This window comes from Protopterus annectens, chromosome 17.part0, assembly GCF_019279795.1.
Source record: "Protopterus annectens isolate FY-2018-M chromosome 17.part0, PAN1.0, whole genome shotgun sequence".
In the NCBI taxonomy this organism is placed as follows: domain Eukaryota; kingdom Metazoa; phylum Chordata; order Ceratodontiformes; family Protopteridae; genus Protopterus; species Protopterus annectens.
Window position 1 is genome coordinate 685,426,181 of NC_056751.1, and position 11,596 is coordinate 685,437,776.

Consider the following 11,596-nt stretch of genomic DNA (forward strand, 5'->3'; position numbering starts at 1 on the left):
TGTAATGATATGGTCAACATGATGTGTGAATTCATGGACATCATTCTAAACAATGACTTCATATTCTTCAAAGGAGAATATTTCAAACAGATTACTAATTCATTGACTATATTAATAGTTACACCACTTTTCTGAAATTCACACATTTTTCTGTAACGCATTAATTTTTAGATATGACTAAGTAAATATTTTGATTTTGGAATTTTTAAACCTAAGCTATATCTATATATATATATATGAATGCAAGTGAAAAAAAAGGTTTAAATAATGACACCTCTATAACCTGTTTATTAAATTTAAGGGCAGCTAAACTGTAACCTAGTGTTGGAGTGGTTACCCCTGTAGGGTGTTGTTTTTAGCACTAATAAATTACTCACACAGTTTCAGTATGCAATACTTAATTATGTGGTTTAGAAAGAACTAAGATTAAGTTATACATTTCTTGTATTCCCATCAATGTATTTTAATTATGGCACGTGACTTTAAGGAACAGGAAAATGCTTATTTTAACTTGCTCAGTGTTCACTGATTGTATCATTAACTTATCTCCTATTTAAATGAATATTTGTATGGTATGGTCAGTTCTGATGAAGTCTTTACTGGCAAGAATGAAAGCGCTTAACGCATTTTTATGCTTTGTGCTATAGAGCTCTCGACTGACTTCAGCCCTGTCACTTGGTTATTTGTTTTTTTTGTTTCGTGGATATTTGTTACTATTCAATAATTAGACAATTAATATTAATTTCTCTCATTTTTTTGTGTTAATATGTTATGCTCATGTAATAAATATTTAAAAATAATGTAAATAAGTTAATGTATAGATGTTTTTACCATACAATTATAAATGTGCTTCATGTGTAACTTAAATGTGGAGCTTTTCTCCCCGTGCTTCCTCTGAAAATGGGTTTTACCCAGTCGGGCTTTTCCCATTCAAAAAGACAAATACATAAATAAATAAAATATAATGTATACCTGAAAGGGAGGTGCAACTATTGTGCACAATGCTAAATGTAAAATGAAAATAAGCATTACATTTAAGGTACTGACTGATTAGAAATATTAAAATTTGTTAAAGGTACAGAGATCTTTGCTTTACACATACATCTTTAACATTTTTTCAATCCACATTGAAAGCTAAAACAATTAACCAAAGACCTTGCATTAAATGTACCACTTAGTCACTGATTAAGACTAGAGACACGTGAATAAAATGACCTCTACTATGTGCTCCTTATCCTTTATGGTTTACATTCCTCACATTACACTGGAAACCTCAGCCTAGGTCAGTACAGTAACCTTCAGAGGTACACTGCGAAATCATTGACAAAATTAGGTTTCTGACATACAGAAACAGACACGTCTCTCCTACAAATGTGGCAAAAGGGAATACTTCTGAATCAAAGACATGTTTGGGGACTGCACAAGCTTCTTGGAATGATACACAGATATTCCTGTTCATTTCCATCACTTGAGTTAATGAGCAAAGATTTCATAGTGCCACTGTTTTTGGAATGTTGTCATGTCACTGAATTTCAGATGGTGACCACATCACTGAATTTCATGAAAGAAGAGTCTGACAATCAGTGGCACTGTGTGTGTACTGTAAAATATCAACAATTACATTATACATACATTAGTGAGCAACAGAAAAAAATATCTATCACTGGAGTGCATCTAGGTAAAAACTTATCCCAGACTTAATACATAAATTATTTTATTGAAAAATTTTATCTTGAACATTTTTCATATAAACGTCTCTTTAATTATAAGAAGCTGGAAGTGCAGTAGTGGTGAAAACTTCAGGCAAAACTTAGAATACTGTCCCTATGTTTCAAACTTGCTTCCAAAATTCATGCAGCAGTGCAAAGGGCTTTTGGATTTAGCCATCGTGTACAGTTCTCTTACATTTTTGCACACAACAGCTGAGGTAATGTTTGGAGCTTGCAAATGCTGTAGGTTGCTAATACAGCCATAACCTTCAAGACCATCACGTTCACTGTCAAGAGACAGCATCAAATCTTAGCTGTTCTCAACATTTCAAGTGCTGTTTCAGGCTCAAGTTACGAAACACAGACTCAGAGACAACTTTTATTTTTCGCAATACATTTTTGCAACAGAAAACATATTCGTCTTCTATTTTGGCTTTATAGGCATTGTCACTGTGAGAACCTGGAATATGAAGAGAAAAAAATAGACAAATTTAGTTTTCTTAACATTGACATAGTTGTGTAAATTTAGCATTATATACATTTAGTTCTCAAAAAGATGAAAAATCAATATCTGATATCATAAACTGCACGCAATTTGGTCAGTAAGTATATGGAGTAAGAAAATGCTTTTCAAGACTCAGAACTACTCAGATTAAGCAAAGTATTGCTTACCAAGTTACGTCAGCTGTACCTGTAAGACTGGGAACAAGGGAGAAACTGTCAGGAAAGCCATCATACAGTTACTAAATTTGCTCTTTTGGTCTGTTTACACTGGAATGTCAAATGACAGCCAGCTCTTGAAGGTACTCATGCAGATGTGGATAGTGGACAGCCTGTAAATAGACTACAAAAAAGCAGGCAAAGAACACAAGAGTCTGCACTGAAAAACAGAATAAGAACCAAATGAGCTACCTCCTACAATGTTAGCATGTTAGCAGGACGTCTGGTAAAACACTGACATAACTTCTACTCCAAAACAATAAATGGAGCAAGGCTGTAGGAATGGCTTTAGACTGCAATGGTTTATATATCTATTTAGCTGACATTTGTTAGTCAGGTGGAATGCACTAGATCATGGACCTGTTTTGCCCATGCCCTGTGCCAAAGGCAAACTCAACAATTCACAGAAAATAGATTTGGAATGGATATAAGCAGTATGCATGCATGCACCTATTTATTTTGTTGATCTGTCTAGGGTTGAGTGTGACTAAAGTAGGCCCCCTTTCAGCAGTGGCTAGGGGAGAAAAGCCCTTACAGTGACATGCATAGAAGTAGCTGAAAATACAATACATGAAAAAGAAACAAAATGGTTCTGTATGCATATCATGATAATATTGAAGACTTGTAAGTAAATTCAAGCAAAAACAAAAAAAATATTAATAGAAACATTTGTCAAATATACTAGATAAGCGAGTTCCTACACAGTAAGCAGTAAAAGGCTACAGATGACATTTGTTTAGGGGATATGCAGTAATTAATACGCATCTATATTTACAAGAAAGCATCAAGGGAGAATGCCAACAATGGATGGGACAGCAGGTATGGCTGTTGATGCTGGATAGATGGAAGAATGACTCAGAAAGGAACAGCCAATGAAAGTACAGCTGTGTTAGGAACTTGCCATAATTGCAGATGTTCAAGTTTATTCACTGTTGCAGTCATAATCAATGGGATAGCTACCAAATAGTCCACAACTGGCCTGACCTCTAGAGCTGTAACCCACCCACAGTGGCTTTATCTGACTTCCCCCACTGGGTGTTATGAAAAGGTCACTGGCTGATGTCACCTTTAGATCTTTCTTGCCATGGCCAGGAAAGAAGCTTGGCCCAGGTGCCAGAGCACAGGTGGCACCAACAGAAAAGGGGGTTAAGCCCTTGACCACATGGCCCATCCATGAGGCTCCACTCCATCTCTGTGGGAATTATGGAGTTCAAGGAGGAAGGGAGTTTTGTTAGGCAGATGATGGGGATACTGAGGAAAAAGAAAGTAAAGGGTGCCCACCAGAACCTTGGAATGGTCAAAAAGGGTGAGAAACAGAGTGATAGGAGAACATGAACTGCAACAGTGAGTGCACAGTGGTACTTACAACTATGATACATTCATAAAATTGACTATGTTTATTGTACTCTTCACTGGTGCAATCATAATAAGTGATCATGACCACTTGCTTTCATCCAGCTACAACCTCAACTGGATGCAACTTAATGAATCATATCATTCACTGGTGCAGTCATAGTAAGTGAACTCCCATATAACACTGGACAAGTAAGTGGCTATTCCTGAGAGTGTTTGTTAAGAATCCTGACCTTGTAGTCTGGTAGCATGCCAGAGGCAAACCGGTTACAATGCTTTCAGAATTTGCAGACTGAGGACCAAGTCAACACTTCCTCAACTGCTTTGGTACTAACTCCTCTAAGAAATGCTATGATTTGATCCTAATCCCTCTAAGAAATGCTATGATTTGGTCCCAATTCCTCTAAGAAATGCTACGGTGGCTGCTAATGCTGTAGCTGATGGGCTTTTATATGCCCTGGCACTGACTTTCCAAATGCAGAATAACAAAAGCAAACAATGCAAAAGTCATTTAAATAGGGTCTGTTTGTTCACAGGATTTCACTCCCTTCTTTGAGCAAATGACGCAAAACAAGTTAATCTGATTATCTTATCTGTACAGGTTTGTCTACAGAGAATCTCAACCGCCCATGCAAAGCCAAAGCATTGCCCATCCACTTCCTCTTATTCTGTGGATTATGGAAAAACACGGAAGGTTTATGGTTTGGTTCAATGACATATTAGTTACAAAATTTGGCAAGTTGAATGGTTTTATGAAGGGACAGCCAATCCTTCTGAAAAACAGAAAAGGCTCCTTGCACATAATTGCTTGCGATTCTGAGATCCTGGTAACAGATGACCCGACCATCAACAGCAAGGAAACTAGTGTTAGCTTCTCCAAAACACAGCTGCATGCCTATGGATGGTGTAATCACCTTTCTGTGTGGTCCATGGTACAGGACTTCTTTCAAGAAATGTTTCACTGGTAATTTAGAATACCATCTTTAAAGATGCACAAGATAGGTTTTGTAGAGGTCTGACAGGTCATTCAGGACCAGTGACACACTGGCTGTATTTGGGTCCTGGTTCCTGCAAAGGCAACAGAAGGAGAGCTTTTCACTTTACTATATGCGAGTTCTTTGCGTCTGATTTCTTAGTCTCCTTCAAAATACTTAGCGAATCATCCAAAAAAAAAGAAGTTATGGACTCACCATAACGTTCCATGTTTGTAGTCCATCTCACCCTTCATTCTTACATATGGGATTGGAGCCGATCCTCGGCTCCGACTCAGCCGATTTACAAGCGGGAAGTCTTATAGTTGGCTCGTGGCTAGGTAGGTATCCCATAGTGCACCAGTACAATCCCCAGATCTTGTTTGCTGCTAACTAGGAAAGATAACAACTATACCAAAGAAGCCAATACTAAAAGGTCTCCATAAAAAGGATAATAATATTTTCCTGTCTCCAGGTACTTCCAGGCTGGGGGTAGGAGGTGGGTTCCTGAGAATTAAGGGTGAGATGGACTACAAACACGGAATGTTATGGTGAGTAAATAATTTCTTTATGTTCTGTAGTCCTATCTCACCTTCATTCTTACATATGGGAGAGTGTCCCTAGCGCCTTATTCTTGGGTGGCTCAAGGAAAAATACTCCTGAGTACCGTGGAACCAAATGAATCTCTACCCCTGGAGGTTAAATCCAATTTGTAATGAGTAATAAAAGTGTGAGGGGTAGCCCACGTAGCTGCTGCACAATATTATCAAGTGGGACCCTGGCTTGAAAGGCTGCAGAGGTAGACTGAGATCTGGTAGAATGAGCCTTGATTTTTAAAGGGTAAAGGTCTACCCTCAGAATTGTAAACATAAGCTATACAGCTAGAAATCCAATTTGAGAGTGTCACTTTGGAAACTGGTAAACCTGACCTGGATTCAGAGAAGGAAATGAATAATTGATCTGATTTCTTTAGTCCGGTGCAAATAAAAATGCAATTGTCTATGGACAACCAGCTGATGAAACCTGTATTCAGCTGCATTTGAATGATTTGGAAAGAACACCGGAAGCTCCATGGATTGATTCAAAGTGGCATGGGAACAGACCTTGGGGACAAAGGAGGGATTAGTAAGAAGGGACACCTTGTCCTTGTGAAAAATCAGATAAGGAGGTTTAACAGACTATGCTTGCAACTCTGACACCCATCTGGCTGACGTGATAGCTACCAGAAACAAAGTCTTCCAAGACAGGAATTTCAAAGATGAATGGGAAGGCTCAAAGGGTGGAGAAGTCAATTTGGACAACCCAAAATTTAAATCCCATGAAGCAACAGGTTCTTGATAGGGGGGGGGGGTCTCAACAAAGTAGCATCTTAAAGGAAGGTTTTGCACAGCTTATGTGACATCAGATTCGAATCTTGAAAACCTAGATTCGAATCTTGAAAACCTAGATGAAAGTTTGAAATTGCTGCCAAATGAACTCTGATAGTGGCAGCCGCAGATCCTTGGTGAAAAAGCTCAGACAGGAATTCCAAAACCATTGGAATGGAGGCAGTGTAGGGATCAACATTCAGTCTCTCCCGCCCAGACAGAAAACCTTCTCCATTTGCTAGAATATAGTCTCCTAGTAGAAGGTTTATGAGAAGATGTAAGGATATGAGTCACGGAGGGAGAGAAGTCATGAAGCCTGACTAGGGATGGAACTGGAGCAGCCACGCTGTCAAATTGAGGGTATGTAATGAGGAATGGAGCGAACCTGACATGCGAGTCAACAGGTTTGGAGCTGGGTCCAGGATTCAAGGATCATCCAGAAGAGGAGGCCCGAGGAAGGGGAACCAAACCTGATGAGGCCAGTAAGGAGCAATGGGGATAAGTTTGCTTCCCAGCTGTTTCGCTTTCTGAATAACCTTGGGAATGAAAGGAAAGGGAGGAAAAGCATACAGGAGACCCAGGGGTCAATCGTGAACAAGTGCGTCTCTCGGTGACTCCCCCAGAGGGGGGATGAGGGAGAAGTAGCTGCTACATTTGGCATTGATTAGACTGGCAAAGAGTTCGCAGCGAGGCTGCCCGCATCTGTGGAAAATTTGTTCCGCTGTTTCCTGTTTCAGAAACGACTCGTGAGGCATAAAGATTGCCCTGCTGAGCTTGTCAGCTATCATACTGGTTGTCCCTGGAATGTGCGTTGCCACCAGAAAACACTGGGAAGCTATCGCCCATTTCCAAACTTGCATGGCCTCTCGACAGAGTGGGTAAGATCTGGTTCCACGCTGTTTGTTGATATACCATACCACCGACATGCTGTCTGATTGTATTGCAATAGTCCCCAGAGGCAGAAGGTCGTGGAGTGCTTGCAATGCCAGGAGCACTGCCCTCATCTCTACAACGTTGATATACAGGTGAGCCTCGTGATCTTGCCATGTGTCTTGGACAGTCCTGCCAAGATAATGGCCCCCCCCCATCTGTGAGGCAGTAGCAACGGGTTGGTGAGGGACAAATGAGGCGCCCATCGTTAACTGATTGGGTAGTGTCCACCAAAGGAGGTCCTTCCTGCAAGACTCTGTCAGCAGAATGTGATGAGATAACAGGAGGTGCTGAAAGGACCACTGGGATGACAGAAGCCACTGAAGAATTCTCATGTGAAACCTGGCTAGGGCACTAGTAATATAGTAGAAGCCATGGTGCCTAGAAGTTGCAGAATAATCTTGGCTTTGACCTTTTGTAAGGGAAGAAGACGCCGAATTTGAAGAACCAGATTCTGTGCCCTTTCGGCAGGAAGATGAGCCAACATGTACTACTATGTTTATCTCTGCACCTATAAAAATCACAGATTGAGAGGGCAATAAGGCAGATTTTTCCTAATTTATAGAAATTCCCAGCTGGGCACAAAGCTGAAGAGTAGCGCCCCTGATCTGAAGAAGTAGATGCCTGGTGAGGGCAGTCAAGAGCCAGTCGTCCAGATATGGAAACACCTGGAATCTTCAACGTCTCAAGTCAGCTGTCACTACTGCCATACATTTGATGAACACCCTAGGGGCTGTGGTGAGACCAAAGGGCAGAGCACGAAACTGGTAATGCCTGGCTCCCAGCCGGAAGCTTATGTGACTCCTCAACACCCTGTCCATCTTTATGTAGTAATAGGCGTCTTGGAGAGCTATTGAGCACATCCAATTGTCTTTCCCTAATAATGGGTGTATAGACTGTAGTGTTACCATCCGGAACTTGTCCTTCTTTACTGAATCGTTCAATCTGCTGTCCAGAATAGGCCTCCAGTCCCCTGTATGTTTTGGTACTAAAAAGAACCTGGAGTAAGTTCCGGATCTTATTTGGTCTGCTGGGACGGGTTGGATGACTCTGACAGCAACTTGTTGACCTCCACAGTTGCCTGATGCCTGTGACTGTGGAACATCCGGGATCTTCTTGGGAACAACAGGTGCAAGAGAAAAGGGTATGACATAACCTCTGGTAATAATTCTTTGTACTCACTTGTCTTGAGTGATACCCAGCCAGGCTTCTGGGTACAAAGAAATGCGGCCCCCGACCGGCCCCAGAGAAGCACAGTCGGGCCCCACATCAGGAGCGCTGGTAAGGCCGGCCCTGAAAGGAATCGCGACCTCCCTGGTTTTGTGGACCGCCCCTGCCTCTAGGGCGATGTCTACCATTTCCTCTTCTGCCTCTGATGGAGGAGTCACCCTGTGCATCCTGGAAAAACCTCTGTGACTTCTCGAACCACATTTTACTGCCCCTCTGACCCTTAGGGGAGGGAACAGTAAAACGTACTCTCACGGCAGAGAGTGTTTTTCTTCTTGCTCATACAGGGTGAGAGTGTCCGTTACCTTGGATCCAAACAAGGAGGAACCGAAGGGGGCATTGGTACAGGTAAACTTGAATGGTTCCGCAAAGTTACACAAACGCATCTAGGAATGATGCCTCAGGGAAATTCCTAAACCTGCTGCTCTACTCGCTCCATCTGCTGCATACGAAATAAGCTGCATGGAAGAATTGACGATAGAGTTCAAGGTGGACAACTGGGCAAAAACCTTGTCAGGGACTCCCTCAGTACATGTACCTTGTAGAGAATCTTCTAGCTCTTTAAGGAGATCTCTCTGAAGTCTTGTGAAGTAATGTAGTTCAACAATCTGAGGGTAAATCCCGCTGAACTAAAGATACACTTCCCGTATATATCCATCATTCGAGACTCCCTATTCGGTGGATGAAAAGAAGTCGCCTCAGCTAGCTCCCTTCTTAGTGGCCGCCGCCACCACCATGGCATCTACGGAAATCCCTTTAGACAAAAAATCTTTTTCAGGAGGGACAGAACTTCTTCGGTCTCCTGGGGACTGGCTCAACGGCATCAGGAGTATCTCACACCTTTCGATTAACTAGCTCCATCAGTTCGTCAAAAGGTGGAGACACCCAAGAAGCTGAAGGTTGAGACCCAAAAGCCTTCAGGTACACCGACTCAGAAGGGGTGACAGAGGGTCAGCTGCACCTCTGCTTAAGGATTTCCAGAATGTCTATGAAGGAGACATCATCAGAGGACGACTTGGGGGGGCCCTTCCGACTCTTCGAGGTCAGTGTCAGAGGTCAGAGCCTCATCCTGGGAGTCTACATGCTTCTTACATGTTCTCTTCCGTGGGGGCTCCTCAGAAGAACATTCCAGGGAGGTCTCTGAAGAGTGGGGGCCACCAGCTGGTGGCTCCTGAGGCTGAGGGTCTCTGCTGTCCATGGAGGGGGAAGGAGCAGAGTCAGAAGTAGATGCTTCCAAACAAGTATTTGTGGTATCCCCTTCAGTCACTCTGAAGTTATCAGCTGAGGTTTCCCCTCAAAATCTGGAGCAGACATTTGTAGCGCCTCGGAGGATGTGCAAGAAGTCAGATCCATGCCTGCCTTCAACAGGGTTGCGGCACAAGAATCTGGGTGATGCTCTGGGCTTTCACCAGCCTTGCATGATATGTTTAGGGGAGGAGGGATAGAAGCAGAATCAAACTCAAGTTTCTTGGCCTTTTTTTGGCAGTTGGCTGACGTTTTAGATGGGAAGATTCCATCATAGCATCTTGAGCCAACAATTTAATATGCTGATTCTCCAGGTAAATGGACAAGGATGAGAGACGAATATGTGGGGTCTTAGGGACAAATAGCTGACAGACAGAACACTGCAAATGGTCATGAGAAGCAATGAAACAGAAAAGACACTGCCTGTGATGATCTTGATCAGGAATATGCCTCCCACACTGACATTTTCCCTTTCTGGATGACATGTAAATTCATAAAAATTGAAAGAGAAAAGACAAGAATAAACCCCAATGGGGCCACTTATCTGAAACACAGCTTGGTAGCTAGGACAGAAGAAGGCAATTTCAGACCGATGATCAATGATGGTGTTCGGATTAGTGGCAAAGAAGTTCTGAGGTATGTACATCCGTACGTCACCTTTTTGCCCCACACCTTCAGCTGGGATCATATGTGTGACGCACAATGTCTATAAAATCCTAAGGCTTTGGTACACTGGCCAGATGTTGGGATATCCTTGTTAGGAAATTCCTTTTGCCAAGAATACTGCAACAGTGGTTTGGAAGGACGTTGGATTGTACACACCTACCATGTGACATCTGCATACAAGTGCTGTTGGCAAACAAAATACATATCTGAAATATAGTGCCATTTTGTCTGATTTTCTGCATAAACATGTAATATGTTTTATACTGAACAAAGATTATTGCTGCAACCAAGACAGTTTCCAGAAGCACTTGTACTGAATCAAACATTCTACACCACAGGTGCATACCATATGCACAATTTTACATTTAAACCGTATACTGTATACTGTTGCACTTTTCATGTACAGTTTTCTTGAAACAGTTTTATTTATTTTTTTTTTTGTTTGTTTTTGTTTTTCACTGTTCTAGTGCAATTTCCTTTCTGTCTGTTTACTGTAAATAGCATTAACCACAGGCTGGCAGATTACCTCCTGCTTCTGGAGAGTGTGTGCTCCCTGTACACCCCTCTCACTCCAGTTCCACTGCCCTGACTTCTTACCTCTGCACGTTCATCACCACACCTACAAATCCCCCATTAAGCATGCCCAATTAAATTAACCATGCAGCTTAATACTAACCCATCCCCCTCTTTTTTCAATGTTTTAATATATTTTAATTAATTATAAATTTAGGGGTGTCCTAGCATTTATAAACTCATACTTGCCCTTCCCCAATCCCCAAAATCTAATAAATACTCCAACTGAAACTGATGATCTCTCATTTTTTTCTCCCCTTTTAACAATATTCACATGCTTCTAGTGAAAAATGTGAACAGCCCTGAATGAAAACGTGCCTCCTCATACTGCCACTGCTGCAGTTACAATACTAAGAATTACCCTTCGATTGCTGCTATTCACACTTACAAAAGATACAGTAATTTAGGCCATCTTCCCACTAGTTACAAAAAATCATCAAAATAATCCCAATACTCAAATGGCTTAGCTATATCTGGCTTGATACAGTTTTGTAACATACTTTTGAAATATCTGCCTCTTATTTCTAGTAGATGAAAATACCTCTTGGACACTACCTATCACTGTTACAATACACTGTCTACACGCCAAGGTATAGCCCAATCCTAACACCGTTTTTACTTCTATGTACAGGCGACGTAGAGCTAAACCTTGGCCCATAACTGTCTCTAAATAATATAACACCCTACCCTGCACATGCTAAGAAATGTAAAAATGATTTACGTCACAACATGCAACAGGGCCACAAATAATGCACATGAACACATGCAACAGAGCTGCCCAGTTACAGCCATTGATGCAACAACACAAATTAGATGTACAGTGGATATACAAAGG

The 11,596-nt window shown here is 41.7% G+C and overlaps 1 protein-coding gene across 1 annotated transcript in view; it reads right to left on the reverse strand.

Moving 5' to 3' along the window:
* Positions 1–1,697: 1,697 nt before the first annotated feature.
* PIH1D1 (PIH1 domain containing 1) overlaps positions 1,698–11,596 on the reverse strand; it is a 414,679-nt gene continuing 404,780 nt past the window's right edge. Inside the window, exon 10 of the mRNA XM_044059683.1 lies at positions 1,698–2,169. Within this exon, the coding sequence (XP_043915618.1) occupies positions 2,134–2,169 (36 nt within the window). The 3' untranslated portion in view covers positions 1,698–2,133. The remainder of the gene's footprint in view (positions 2,170–11,596) is intronic.